Source organism: Aphis gossypii, chromosome 1, assembly GCF_020184175.1.
Source record: "Aphis gossypii isolate Hap1 chromosome 1, ASM2018417v2, whole genome shotgun sequence".
Taxonomy (NCBI): domain Eukaryota; kingdom Metazoa; phylum Arthropoda; class Insecta; order Hemiptera; family Aphididae; genus Aphis; species Aphis gossypii.
The window spans coordinates 89,087,871-89,102,391 of NC_065530.1; the positions used below are offsets into that span (position 1 = coordinate 89,087,871).

Sequence of the window (14,521 nt, forward strand, 5' to 3'; positions counted from 1 at the left end):
AGCACGAACAGAACGTGTTATTTTTGATTTAATATTTTGATTTTTACCTTTTCGGTTCCAATTCTCAAATGCATTATTCTCTGCTTCCTCAGATACTGTTTTTTTCACAATGAAGACAAATTCTTTCTTCTTCACAACCTTTTTTTGCTTCAGATACTGAAATTAGTCCAAATAAATTAATTGGTTTCTTGCAATTACTGTATTTATGAAGTCCAATAGGAATATTATCATTTGTACAAGGAACACTTAATAATGATTTTATTGTTGTTTAATTTAGGCGTTTTGATGATATATTTTGTGTTTTTTTTGGTAATTTCACTTAAATTATTTTGTTAGTCTTTTTTATCAAATTTACTAACCATGTATACATTTTCGTTAATCATTAAAAATTCATAGTTCTTACTTTTCATAAATTCATCATCGATTTAATTCTCCTCTCTATATTCATTGATTCTATCATCATTAAGGAGATTTCCATCGGTGTTGAAATTATCACAGTTGTTATTTTCTCCATTCTCACTTTCGGTATTTTTCTCCTGTATAATATATTCATTTGCTTCATAATCACTTAGATGTTCATCAACCTCGCTTCTAAAGTCATCGTATTTTAAGGTTTCTTCCGTCTCATGTTTAGTATTTGTATCCAGTGTATAATGATTTGCTTCATCATCACTTAGGTATTCACCATCTTCGGATTCTAAGTTATCGTAATTTCTGATTTCCCAATATTTTGTAATTTTATTTTTAAATTGTTGCTTTTATAATGCCTTCCTTCAATTCATTAGGTTGGTATTGATCTTGACCTTGTAATAACAAATAATCACCTCTATAATACTCGAGTAATTTTTCTAAAAACATATCAACTCTTATTGGTATATTTTCGTTTTTAAACACGTGGTTTTTAATATGGTTGAAATTAACTCTCTATTCTACTCGAAGAGGCTGTTTCTGTTGTGTATCCAAATATGTTTATCATGATTCCAGACTAGATTGGAAAAAAAGTTTCATTGTTTCATTGTTTCCGACAAAAATTGAGCGTTATCTGTCGACCCTTTGATTCCCATAATTTCAACTTTAACGTTATTAGCAATAGCTTGAGCCCAACCTTTCAATTTATTGGGTATTTCACTATATACATGTTCGTCCTCATAAAAAATATATAGAATCATGATTATTTGAATCACTCTCTTCAAATTGTAAATTCTCTAATTGATTTAAGCAATTTATTAAATCCTTTAAATATTTCTTGCTTTTAGCACAAGGAGTCAATCGTCGTTCATTGGAATTGTTACTGTGATTTTAGTATACTATATCTCCATCTTCTCTACTTAGAATTATTGTAAATATGGCTTCTAGAATTTGTTCAGCTTTTCTAAAAGAAGAACACATTACTAGCAGACCCATACCTCGTATTATAAGTTCTTTGGTATTTGGATACCGTGAAATTTTTACAACACTCCAATGAGACACAAGATGGGTTAAATGATTAACATTGTTTCTTAAAAACACGTTGGGATTTCTGTTTTTTCGTTTAATATTATTAAAGAAAAACAAGTATCGACATATTGCTCAAGAGATGAATAGTTGGTAAATGCTTGATCTATTGCAGGTATTTAAGCTAACGATTGATCCCAAATAGCAATTTTTGGAGGTTTTATACCACAACGTAACCATCTTTTTAACCAAGTAGAAATCGAAATATTATCATGTTGCTCTGAAAGCATGGACATAATGGTAAAACTTTAATTATTTATGCACATAACACTCTCGTATAAAAATATAGACCCACTTGATTAAAATGCATTTCTTTTCAACTTTTGACAACAACCACCCGTTGCATCAGACGATATAGTATGAACTTGTTCTTTTTTATAGTTATTTCTATATATTTGTAATTGTAAGTGACTTGTAAAGTGTACAAAAAATTTGTCAAAACCAATATCATGGATTGAATTATCAAACTTTTTACTTAGTTTCATTAAACTTATTGCAATTATATGATTAGAATCATAACGTGAAGCTGCAATTGATCTATATTTAGCAACTTTTGATGTTCCTATATTAGGTATTTTAGCTGGGACTCCATCACCTTAAGAAAATATTGACATTAAATAGATTTTGTTCATTTACGGTTTTTAAAAAAAGTATTTTAAATTAACTTAAGACTTATAATTCAAATTATTTTTATTTTTATAAATTAACTAAAATAAGAGTAAGTGGTAGCATGGTAGCAATAAAAACACAAACAATATAATAGCACTTAAAGAAATATCATAATTTAAATGTTTAGAAATATGAATATTTTAATATTATAAATTAATTAAATCCTCCATTCATTATATTTTTTCACTTCTTAGACCCACGATTCATTGCTTCACCTAACTTTTCATAGTTCCGGGTGCTCTAGATCTCTTCTAAAGTCTGCTTTAGATTTCCATCATACCCTACTCACAACTCGGTCTAGGACGTTTTGGCGCCAACTCGGTTTGGCGCTAGCCGTTTTGGGGTCAACTAATATTTCTATATAATATTTAAAATTACAATTTTGTTATATATTACAATTGATTTGAAATGAAAGTATAGTAAAGAGTTAGTTGTAAAAATCTACTTAAAAAATGACTACAAGATATTATTGTAAAAATTATAATATAAATATAATATAGTAAAAAATTAAATAGTTAAAACATTAAAAATAGTTATTGTAGAAAAACATGAATTTTGATATATTTTTATAATTCATTAATATAAATGATTGCATTTAATCCAAGACGAAAAAATGACAATCGACAATAAATATTGCACGTTTTCTAACGTGTGTGAAGTTGGGTGACCAAAGTGGGTCGTAGGCAGTTGTCCGAAAAATGATAAGAAGCCGATGACTGATAACAATTTGAAAAATCAAAAAGCGTTGCCAACCATTACACACAAAAGTCGGTATTTTAGTTGTAATATAAACATATAAATAATTAAACTTAATGATATATATAGAACATTTTCTGTACTTTTCTGGATTACAAATATTTATACATAATAATACATATAGAACATTTTTTGTACTTCTCTGGATTATACAACTTGTTGAATAATATTAATTATTTTTCTTTTAATTTTCTCAAAACATTTCTTAAACATGTCGTTTGAACAAGCCACTATTGTAGAATATGCAGAGCCTGATTTACAAATTTTGGGGCTGGGGAGTTAAATAAAAAGAGGCCTCATATAAATTTATTAATATTATCTTATTCAAAAATATATAATTTATTTTATTTTATATAATTACATGTCACATTAGATTACATTGATTTTTTTTTAGGGTTCTTCGAAAACTCTTCAATGATGTCATCTGTAACGAGACAAGATCGCACCAGTGTCGCGCTCTTGTATCGCACATTGGCGCGATACAGTTACAGAAAGTCCTCGACGGTCTGTTATACCAAATATAAACACCATCCAGATGGCGTATATCCCGCCGCCGGCATTGCGACCCGGTCATTTATCAACTCTTTTATTTTTTTTCTTCAACAATAGTTTATCTCATGAAAAACCTACCTATATCATCTTTAAGCAAAAAACCTCTAAAGTAATAATAAAATAATCCCGGAACAAATATTACATCAGAAAACTACTCAAATATGCAAAATAATCATATCAACATACTAATGTCAAGAAGATCAAAATGTCTATATAAGACCGTCAGAGCCGCCGTCAAAAACACGCACTTCCCATATTTTGGTCTTTTCTTTCCGTAGCTGGTCAAGAACTCACCGGAAGGTATATACGACCTTCATACGGTGACGTCATTTCGACCACACAGCTACCCAAGCAACTGTTATCGCGACGAACTGCAGTGCCCGCTTAAGGTTAACTTTAAGCGGGAATCACGCTCAGTTGCACGAGGCATCCGCGTATATTTTATGATATATATTATAAATAAATTTATAATACTATTTTATAATAAAATATACGTTAAATACTCCACTATATACCTAATAGTGTGCATTGTTGCGTGCCAGTATCAGATTTGAATCCAAATGGTTAATTTGAATGAAAGTTAAACTTAATAACGTAATATGTTTTATTGCATACAAACAAAATACATGTAACAAATAAATAAGTGGCTGAGTGACGTGAAAGTGCTCAGTTGTTGATAGCTTTGGTACATCTGCCGTTGCTGGTCTTCGGGCTCCCTTATATATTGTGGTGCGTCTCTTGTTTACGTCGTGTGGTCGCCTTCTGGGCGAAACCAGGTGTCCTTGTTGTTGTTGTTGCAAATTCGGACACGAATTTGAGAATGTGCAATAACATCTCAAATGCATCATTATTGCACTGTAATTATTGGTGCGCTTACTATCCCGACACGTGTCATGGTCATAGTAGCATCCGCATTACCCTTGACACGAGGCATGGTCATACTAACTTAGCCTTGTAATCTCGTAGATATCTTATAGATATCTCATAGCCCATAACAGCATACCGCGATATTATCCGAACAAGAAGACATCAAAGACGGAGTCAATAGTAGTGTTGGTACTATCCGGATACTCGGATATTTTTAAACCCGGATAAAAATCAGTTCGAATATCCGTAATCCGAATATATTCAGGTATTCGTGTACTATTCGGATATATTCGGATAGTCGTACTATTCGAATATATTCGGATAAACATACTAATCTAAATTTGTACAATATGTTTAATAACAAAAATAATACACAAAATCATGGTGTGTCTGACAAAATATATATTATAATATTATATAATAAAGAGGTAGCGTAAAACAATAAATATATAGTATTTAAACAATAATTAACAAAAATAATACAAAAAATCATGGTGAACAATATATATATTATATAATTAAGTGGAAACGTAAAATAATAAATAGATAGTGTTTAAACAATAAATAACAAAAATAATACAAAATATAGTACGTTGAAAAATACTTATTTTAAATATTAAATATTTTTATTTTGCTTTAAGAAAACTAGAGTGGAAACATTTTTTGCTTTTAATCTATTACGTTTTGATGTAGCAATATTCCCGGCGGTAGAAAAAACTCTTTCTGAAGATGCTGACGATGCAGGAATACATAAATATTTTTAGCGACCTTTGCAATTGTTGGGTATATTGTTTCGTGTCTTTTCCACCAAATGCATGGATCTAAATTGTGGTTAATTTGAATTTCAGTAATATACTGTTCAAATTTATATATGAAGATGTCAGCTTCTCCAAGTAGTATATCCATAGCTGTTGTTTTTTGGTAATTTGATCCTGATCTTTTTCAGATGTTTCCTCATAGCTTTGAATAAGATATTTGACAGTTTGTCGAATATGTTGCTTAACATTATCGGAAGTTTCATGGTTCAGATTTTTATGTCTAGGATCTAATAAACATGCAAATACGCTTACTTTAGGTTCCCCGATTAATATATCATCGTTATGAATACCAAATCCAAAACGTACACACAATTCATTTGATACTATTGATTTAAATTTTACAGTTAATTCATTGTCACTAGTATTTATTTTAAATTTATTTGACAACAAGCTACTTATTATAGGCCTTACAATAGATATCGTCACTTTTTTATCAGCACAAAGAACGGTTGTAGCTAATTCTAATGGTTTCAAAAGTGAAATTAAATTTCTGAATTTTTCCCAGTCATCTTCGAAAAACTCGAGTTTTTTGGCCATTTTTTTTGTAAAATATAATTGATCTGCCATTACAGCAACTATTGCTGACCGCACTTCGATTAAACGTTCAAACATGTGTAACGTGGAATTCCATCGTGTTGGACAACATTGAATTAAACGTAATTTTGGTTTGCCATTGTTTATAAGATAAGACTCTAATGCGGTTGTTCTTTTATAAGAATTTTGAACGCAGACACTATAGCTGAAGCCTTTTTGGAAATAACCATACATTCATCAATTCCTAATCCTTTGTTCACTGCTAGTTGTAGTGTATGGACTGCGCATGGCATACTTCTACAGCCTTCATTTATATTTTCTCGTATTTTTTTTATTGCTTTAGTAATATTGAACGCGTTATCGTGTGTAATACCAGACACTTTTCCATCCACATTCCAATTCTCCATAACTTCTAGAAGGGTTTCTTTTAAATTTTCAGATGTATGATGTTTGGATAGTTCTGTATACATATTAAAACAATGTAACATCCAATCATTATCAATGAAATGCCCTGTAACCGTAATATATGAATCTATGGCTAAAGATGTCCAAGCATCTGTGGTTAATGCAATTTCTGTTACGGAATGTATTTTTTCTTTTATTGAATTAAATTTGTCTTCATATAAGTTATGGATACGTGTTTTAATATTTTTTCTTGATGGTATAGTATATTGAGGTTCAAGAACGTCTAAAAATTATTTAAGTATTAAAATTAATAAAGTGGGTAAATGTATGTCACTCAGCTCACTGCTGTACAGTAGGTTACAAGTGGGTCAATGTAATAGAAGGTGACAAATTTGAAGTCAATAATGCAAAATCGTTGTATACGAAAAATGATTCTGAATGAAGACGGTCAGTAACCCTAGGATAATATTAGTAATAGTATATTTGATCATTTGATGATATTATTCTGATTAAAGTAATTTATTTTACTATTTGGAATTACTATTAGATAAAGGTAGACAAACTTATGAGTGTTTCTATGCAATTGTAGATTATTTTCCTTTTCACATTTTTGGATTTTTGTTAGTAACCTTTCATAGTACATTAAAGATACCGGTGTATGCGCCCAACACAATGGGCCGAAGGACCACTCGGTATTGACCGAGACCAATGCAGGCCAACAATCGGCCAACTCTGGTTCGAAATGCCGATTAAGTGGCGGGTAGGCAACCGAATATACTCGCGCCTTATATATGTCGAGTAGGCAAATTTATGCGCACGACGATGACAATGGAGGAACGGGAAGAGATTTAGTCATAGAACACGGGACGAAGGATGATAAAGGTTATTTTAAGGGGGACGGGGCCCTGTGGTCGATCCGGTCTGGTGCAATGACCACAGGGTACAAATACAATATGTGGGGCAGTACTTAAAATTAATTCTTAGTAGTAACTTAAGAGCTAAGGCAGATGGTCAGCGTGCTGATGACTGGCCCGACTGGACGACCCGGGGCGGCCTCTCACACACCCACACTGGGTGCTGGCGGACTTACGCGGAGCAGACCCGTTACCATAACTGATGAGTGATTGCAGACCCAAAATCGACGTTGTCTCAGAATGACGATTGCGGTTGAGTGAGTTGTGGGAAGAGTCTGTACGGCTCTCAGTCACACACTTGTGACCAGGATAATAATACAAAAAAATAATAAGAAAAAAACTCACTCAATTGTTCTAGACGGAGTCAGTTTGATTTTATTTTGTATAATACCAAATATAATATAATAGTTGTTCGTGTCGCAGTGACAACGAGAGATCAGAGATACCGACAATTTCGATATGTATACCTAATAGTTAGGGTATACTAAAGAAGATATGATGTACAAACGTGTTTCGACTCAACAAAAAAGGAGGTGCTATAAGAGCGACCGTATAAAAAAAGATATATAAAACGAATGAACTCATACACAAAAAAAAGGGCGTTGGCCGCAGACGAAGAACAATAATAATAAAGATGAATTAATAAGAGATAACATATGATAATGTACAAACGGCAAAGCTGACCAATAATTAAATAATATAATAGAAACACAAAGAGAATGAAAAAAAACATTAAGACTAGATAATAATATGATAATAATTTAACAATTAAAAACATGCAGGACGGAGTGGAGTACAGGGGAGACGGGAGAGATAAGGACGGTTATCGTTGTCCAGAGTAGCGGTCCGATTTGTTCGGCGCGAACAACCGGTGACATTTTTTTTTCTTATTTTTGCATATTTTTAAAAAATTTGAAATGTATTACATAATTTTAAACCGAAAATTAAAAAAGAAAAATGTATAAAATAATATTTTGTCAAGTAGAAATATTAATAAATTTTGTTGGCATTATAAATAATAACTAAAATAAAGATAAGATGAATACGATAAACGTTTGGGTCGACCTATAATATTAATTGCTATATCAGTTAGCTATCTAACACTTAGTTACGTCGTTAGTCATTTAGTCTGTAAAACGTGAAAATTCCAAAAATAAATAATTTGCTAATTTTTGTAATTTTTATGTATTTTTTTTAATTTCTAACTTTAATGCGTATAAAAAATTTAATTGTGACTCTGTATTTTTAATTTTTTTCAATTGTTATTGTAACAATAAATTAAGAGCTTTGTATAAAATTTTCAATTTTTTTTACCTAACTAATGAAATGTTATTAACATGTTAAAACACACTTCATTGTAAAATGTAATTTAAAAACTAAAATGTAAAGATACTTTGTATAATAGACCTACTCATCAGTTTTCGGAATCCTTCGTGATCTACTGTGTTATAAGGTAACATATCAACACAGATCATATTACTAATTGCTTGAGTAATCAATTCTTGACGACTTTGATTTATAGGACGGCCATTTACTGCTGAAGACACAAGTGACATTCTAGTTTTTTTTCTCGGTGGTTCGGTATTATTTTCTGAATCAGAATCTTGATTTCTATTTATATTACATAAAATTATACTATATAATAAAATTTTTCCCCAACATATTTATTGCAAAAGGCAACTTCCTAGTAGGAAGTTCCTATTTTGTATATTGTATAACGCTAAACCACCACTAAATCCCAAATAATTGAAATATTTAGTAGATAAGTACTTACGTCGATTGAGATGATTCAGTATCAACAATGTCAAATCCATTTTCTAATCGATGAAATTGGTTGTAATGATTCCAAAGACTTGATGTGGAACTTTTATTTTTTAATGTCGCATCACATGTTTTACACTTGGATGAATTTACGTCTATTTTTTCGAAATAATTCCATACTTTGCTTATATTTTTACGAGACATTGTTGCCAAAATATATATATGATAATTTTTAATTTATTAAAATGTTGAATTAAACAAGACAAGTAAATTAATGTGTTTCTTTAAATTAAACTTCAACAGCACAAAATTAAAAAAAAGCTTAATTAATCCAGTCTCCGAATAAGTGAAAACGATTGAACTTAATACGTTATTGTTATATGGTCAATACATGATTACGATATCTCATTTATAACTATTATTGGTATAATATACTACCAATTTATTATAAAACGTAAATCCCAGTGTCTCATTAGATTTATCTCACGAATCACAATAAAAATACCTACCGCTTTGCTGTACATTAGGTACCGTGTGGATCACTATTATATATTATAGGAGTGTTTGAACTACAAACGCTTATAAAAAAAAAATTGACAACCGAATTTTGATTTTTTTTTTAACTACAATAAAAACAACTCATAAGAAACCTTGTATTAAATTTTCAAGTTTTTTTGGTTATCCCTAATTTTTTCTTTTTTTTTTCTTTTTCTCGATAATTATTTCAAGATGTTTACTTTTGACTTCTATAATGCACCAAGGATACTTGCTTTCCATCGGAAACCACACCCGAAGTTTGAATTAAAGCATTATTTCGACTAGTTATGCTGTACACAGACACAAAAACAAAAAAACACCACATTATTGTAGAATCATTACATTCATCACTTCGTTCAGAATCTAATAAATACTTGATTAAATACACTACAAGTATAAAAATCCGAATATCTACTATTAATATTCGAATGTTTGATTATTTTTTTTTATCCGATTACTATGGATATTCGGATATCCGGATATTATGGATAATCGTGAATATTCGGATTTTGTAATTTAAATTATCCGAATATCAAATACTGGTTATCCGAATATTTAAAAAATCCGACTATATGTCCCAACACTAGTCAATAGTCACATCGAAAAACGGAGTCAATATTCACATACAAGACGGAATCAATATCCACGTCGAAAAACGGAGCGATAGATCGACGACAATTACCATTTTGTGAGTGTACCTTATATCGGCCCCTCCTCGAATAATTGTCATTCCCCTTTATATTTTTTTTTATTGTATTTAAATAAACGACCTTAAGTCGTAAAATAAAAAGAAAATAATGTAATCATATATCAAATTAAATAAGAAATGTAAAATGTTAAATAAAAATTAACGTAATATTAAAAGCAAAAGACTTGAAAATTCGTTACACATCATATGATAGTTGTTTTGTTATTTCGTGTTCTACTGTTAACAGAGTCAGATTATCAAGCCTATCTTGAGATAAACATGATCTCAATCGAGTTTTTACACGTTTTAACGCTGAGAATGATCGTTCGCTGCTACAATTTGTACAAGGAATCGTCAAATAGATTTGTAACACAGTTTCAATATTGGGAAACGTATGCCTTATGTTCATCGATTTTAGGTATTTAAGTTGGTATTGAGGATCATCTATAGTCTTATCATCGCTAAACAATGACATTTTTAATTCTTGGAATTGTAGCATTTCATCAACAAAGGTTTCTTTATCCAAGTCATCAGGAAAATGGTCCAATAAATTTGATGTATTCTTGATAATATCTGACTTTTTCTTATTATTTTTGAATAAAAAACTAAACTTTTTTTCTATTTCTAAATAAGCACTATTTCTTTTTTTAAGTTCAAAAATTAATTTATCACATATAACATAATATGTATTAATAATAAAATTTTCTCTGGACGTTAAGTCGGTACATGGACTGTTTGTATCATCTAGATGTCTGCTTTTAGGTACTTTCACTTTTCTTTTTAGTGAATAATCTGAAGTTATGTTTAAGCTGGATGCTTCCTCTTCATACGTTGTAAAATTTTCCCGGATACTTTGAATAAAATCAATTAATGAAGTATAAAGAGGAACTATAGCTGATACATTAATTTTAGATGATTGTAAGTCCTTGTTAACGCTATTAATTCTTTGTAAAATTGAGTTCCATACTGTGGTTAAAACACCAGTTTCTTTTTTTTTAAGCTTCGAAAGAAGTTGTCTGGCTTCATTTTGAGTTATTGGATTTTGATTTAGATCTTGTCTGATATCTTCCAATGCTACCAATACTTCATTATATCCAAGCCTTAATGCTTTTATGTGTTTGTGATGTTGACTTCAACGTTAAACAACATTCGTTTGATTTTAATCTTTCACACAAAATTTCCCACCTACGAGGGGAAGAAGAAAAAAATACATATAATGCTTGGACAACACCAAAATAGTTTACTGTTGTAGTGCTTGATGAAACTGCATTTACTCCTACTAAATTTATTGAATGTGCAGCACATGGAACATAGGTTGCTACAGGAGATAACTCTTTAATGCGGGCTTGGAGTCCAGTATATTTACCGGACATATTAGCAGCGTTGTCATAAGACTGACCAACACAGTTTTTTATGTCAAGTCCTACTTTATCAAACATAGCTTTTATAGTTGAAAATAAATATTCTGCTGTATGACCATGAATGTTTTCAAGTTTAATAAAACGTTCAAACACTTCACCACTTTCATTAACATATCTCAACACGTATGCCATCTGATCATTATGAGTTATGTCGGGTGTGGAATCTACAATAATTCCAAAATATTTTGCAGATTTAACTTCCATTAATATGTGATTTAATACTTTATTAGCCATTAGATCAATCAGTTTTCTAACAGTATAAGATGAAATGTAATTTGTATTTCCGGATCCTTTATTTCCATATGTGGTTAGATTATTTGCTAAAAATGGATCAAATTCACTAATCAACTCTAATATTCCTAAAAATATTCCATTATGTGGTGAATTAAGCTTTTCATCATCTCCAAAAAATGGTAGTCCTCTTTGAGAAATAAACTTAATTGCTGCGACAGTTCTTTTAAGCACATTTCTCCAATACTCAACTTCTTTTTTATGCTGCAACACGATGTCTTGATCAATTCGACTATTTTTCATTGCACGGTTGGATAAAGAACACACTGATTTTCTGTGATTTATAGAACGTTCATGTCCAGTAAGACGTCGTGAAACATGTCTCCAATCATCAAAACCAACTTTACATAACTGATCATCATCAGGGTAAAAAAGTTTACAAACATAGCAGTATAATTTTTTAGACTCTTCAGAATAGACAAGCCATTCTCTTTTAAATTTATTTTGATTTTTTTCAGTAAAAAAAAAATGAGAAATTCGCAAAGACAACCATTTTGGGTTTTTACCATTAAAAAACTGTCTTGAGTTTTTAATTTTATCCATATTTTGGTCAGGGGGATTTACCACAAAAAATTCTTGAAATTCATTTGAGATTTTTAATGGCCATAAAGCAACATTTTTCTTCAACTTGCTGTAATCTATTTCATAATTTCCACAACCTAATGATATTTTAATCATTAAAATACATAGAAAACCATAGGGTTTAGATAAAAAAGGTATTTATATAAAATGTTAATACCACAAAAACATATTAATAACAACAGATAAAATATAGTTAGTCTTAATTATAATATTTTTAACAAATTTATTACTTACTATGATTATCATTTTAATGTATATTATATTATTATCTCACAAATTATAACAATAATATATAATTATTGCATATACATAATAAAAAAAATTTTGGTAGTTAGTTACACTAAAATACATTATTAATTTTTGGTTAAATTCAAATTTGTTTTACAAAGCACAATAAACAAATATACTAACAAACAATATAGTATAATATAAGAATTAAGAAAATATCTGTAATCTGATGTACCAACAAACATTGAAATCACAGTTAAATAAAACATTTTTCTAGTTTTAGATAAATTTGAGTATCTGAAACATGTATAGCAAAAACATTTAACACAAGAACAAACATTATAATATATTATTTGTTAAAACTAATAATGTTAGTGAACAAAGACATGCAACATATTTTCTTATTTGTTATAATTTATTTATAATTTTGTATTAAAGAATAAAGACCAAAACGATAAACAATAAATAACTTGTACACACAGCAAATTGTTTTTTAATTAGTAGGTATTATCCAATTATTTACCTTTTATGAATGAGTTTGAATCAACTTTACACTTTTCACCACTAATAATATTGTCTTCTATTTGAACCACTTGTTCGATTGAAACAGGGTTATTTTGAGTACTAGTACAACTAGTATTACTAGTATCAGAGTTTTTAACAATTAAATCTACAAAATGTAAAAATGTTTAATAACAATAATTAAAATTATTACAAGTTACTATTATTTACAAGATTAAATACTTACCAGGGGTGCAACATGTTTCACTATTACTATTTAAGCTTCTTTCTATTGATTCATTTATAACGGTTTCTGGTGTTGTTAATTTTTTCGTTATATAATTGTCAAGAGAACCTTTTAATTTTTCAATTTCTTTTTTATTATTAGCTTTGATTCGAAGTTTTTCCGCCCCGCCCATATATTTTCTTTTTAATCCAGACATCTTGTACGTAATAAAAGCGTAAAACAAAATAACAAAATAACATTCACAGTTATTGCGGAAATATTCTTGTCTATGATAACAATTGACAATAACGTTAATAACTGCATGGAATAAAAATGAATAACTTAACATGCACGATGCTAGTACGATCATTTATCGCATTTTATTTTAATGTTATGAATGTTATCATATTATATTCATATATTCATATAACTAGTTCAATAAATAGAATAGACCATGAACATATAATAAGAATAGACACTCAAACAGCTGATCGATTTGTTTACATTTTTAGTATTAATTGACTCGGTTCCTACTATTTTAGTTAATAGGTCTATGGTTTCTACCAAGAAACAGTAGGGAATGACGATAATTTAGTTTTGTTATTTTTAGCTTTTAATAATTATTATTGGTGAAGACCACTGACATAATATTTATAATTTATAGCGTTAACAATGTAAGAAATCAATATCATAGATAATATTTAATATTATATAATATTATTATTATATGACAATTTTTATTATTCTTTTTTTAAATTTTATGTTTCTACAATAAAAAAAAAAATACAAACTAGCAAAACGTTTTTGGGGTCGCTCCAAATTGGGGCCGGGTGACTAGTCACCCAGGTACCCCCCTAAATCAGGCACTGAGAATATGGTATGTATTTTACAACTTCCTTTGATTGCTGAAATTCAACGTTCAAAAATGTTTGTTTTAATTGTTAGCTTAACTTGAGGTAGGAAAAGGATAAAGTTAAAATGAGTTTAATTGACAGTAGAAATAACTTAGCTTTCCTCAGTTCATTTGTTAATAATCTATTATTTATTAAAAGCTTATTTTATATTATTTTTCTTGATCAATTTACATGACTTTAAAATGCTAATTGATATAAACAATTTAATATTTGTTAAATTATTAATTGACATGTGCATTGTGTATAGTTTAGTAAAATAGGTACATACACTGCATATTACGATTAAAGATGAATAACATTGTTTATTATAATTTAGGAAATTAGAATGAACACATTAACTGTTTAGGTGATTCACATACTAAT

General features: G+C 29.4%; 2 protein-coding genes across 2 annotated transcripts in view; both read right to left on the reverse strand.

Annotated features, from left to right (window-relative positions):
* LOC126555910 (uncharacterized) overlaps positions 1 to 74 on the reverse strand; it is a 2,743-nt gene extending 2,669 nt beyond the window's left edge. The window contains exon 1 of the mRNA XM_050210924.1: positions 48 to 74. Within this exon, the coding sequence (XP_050066881.1) occupies positions 48 to 74 (27 nt within the window). The remainder of the gene's footprint in view (positions 1 to 47) is intronic.
* A 10,117-nt stretch (positions 75 to 10,191) lies between these two features.
* LOC126555912 (zinc finger MYM-type protein 1-like) lies at positions 10,192 to 13,461 on the reverse strand. Its single transcript, XM_050210945.1, has 6 exons — positions 13,266 to 13,461; positions 13,041 to 13,187; positions 12,272 to 12,366; positions 11,181 to 12,058; positions 10,762 to 11,125; positions 10,192 to 10,578 (listed from the first exon to the last, which is right to left on the reverse strand). Exons 1-6 carry the CDS (start codon positions 13,459 to 13,461, stop codon positions 10,192 to 10,194), a joined length of 2,067 nt encoding a protein of 688 aa, XP_050066902.1.
* Between the last annotated feature and the right edge of the window lie 1,060 nt (positions 13,462 to 14,521).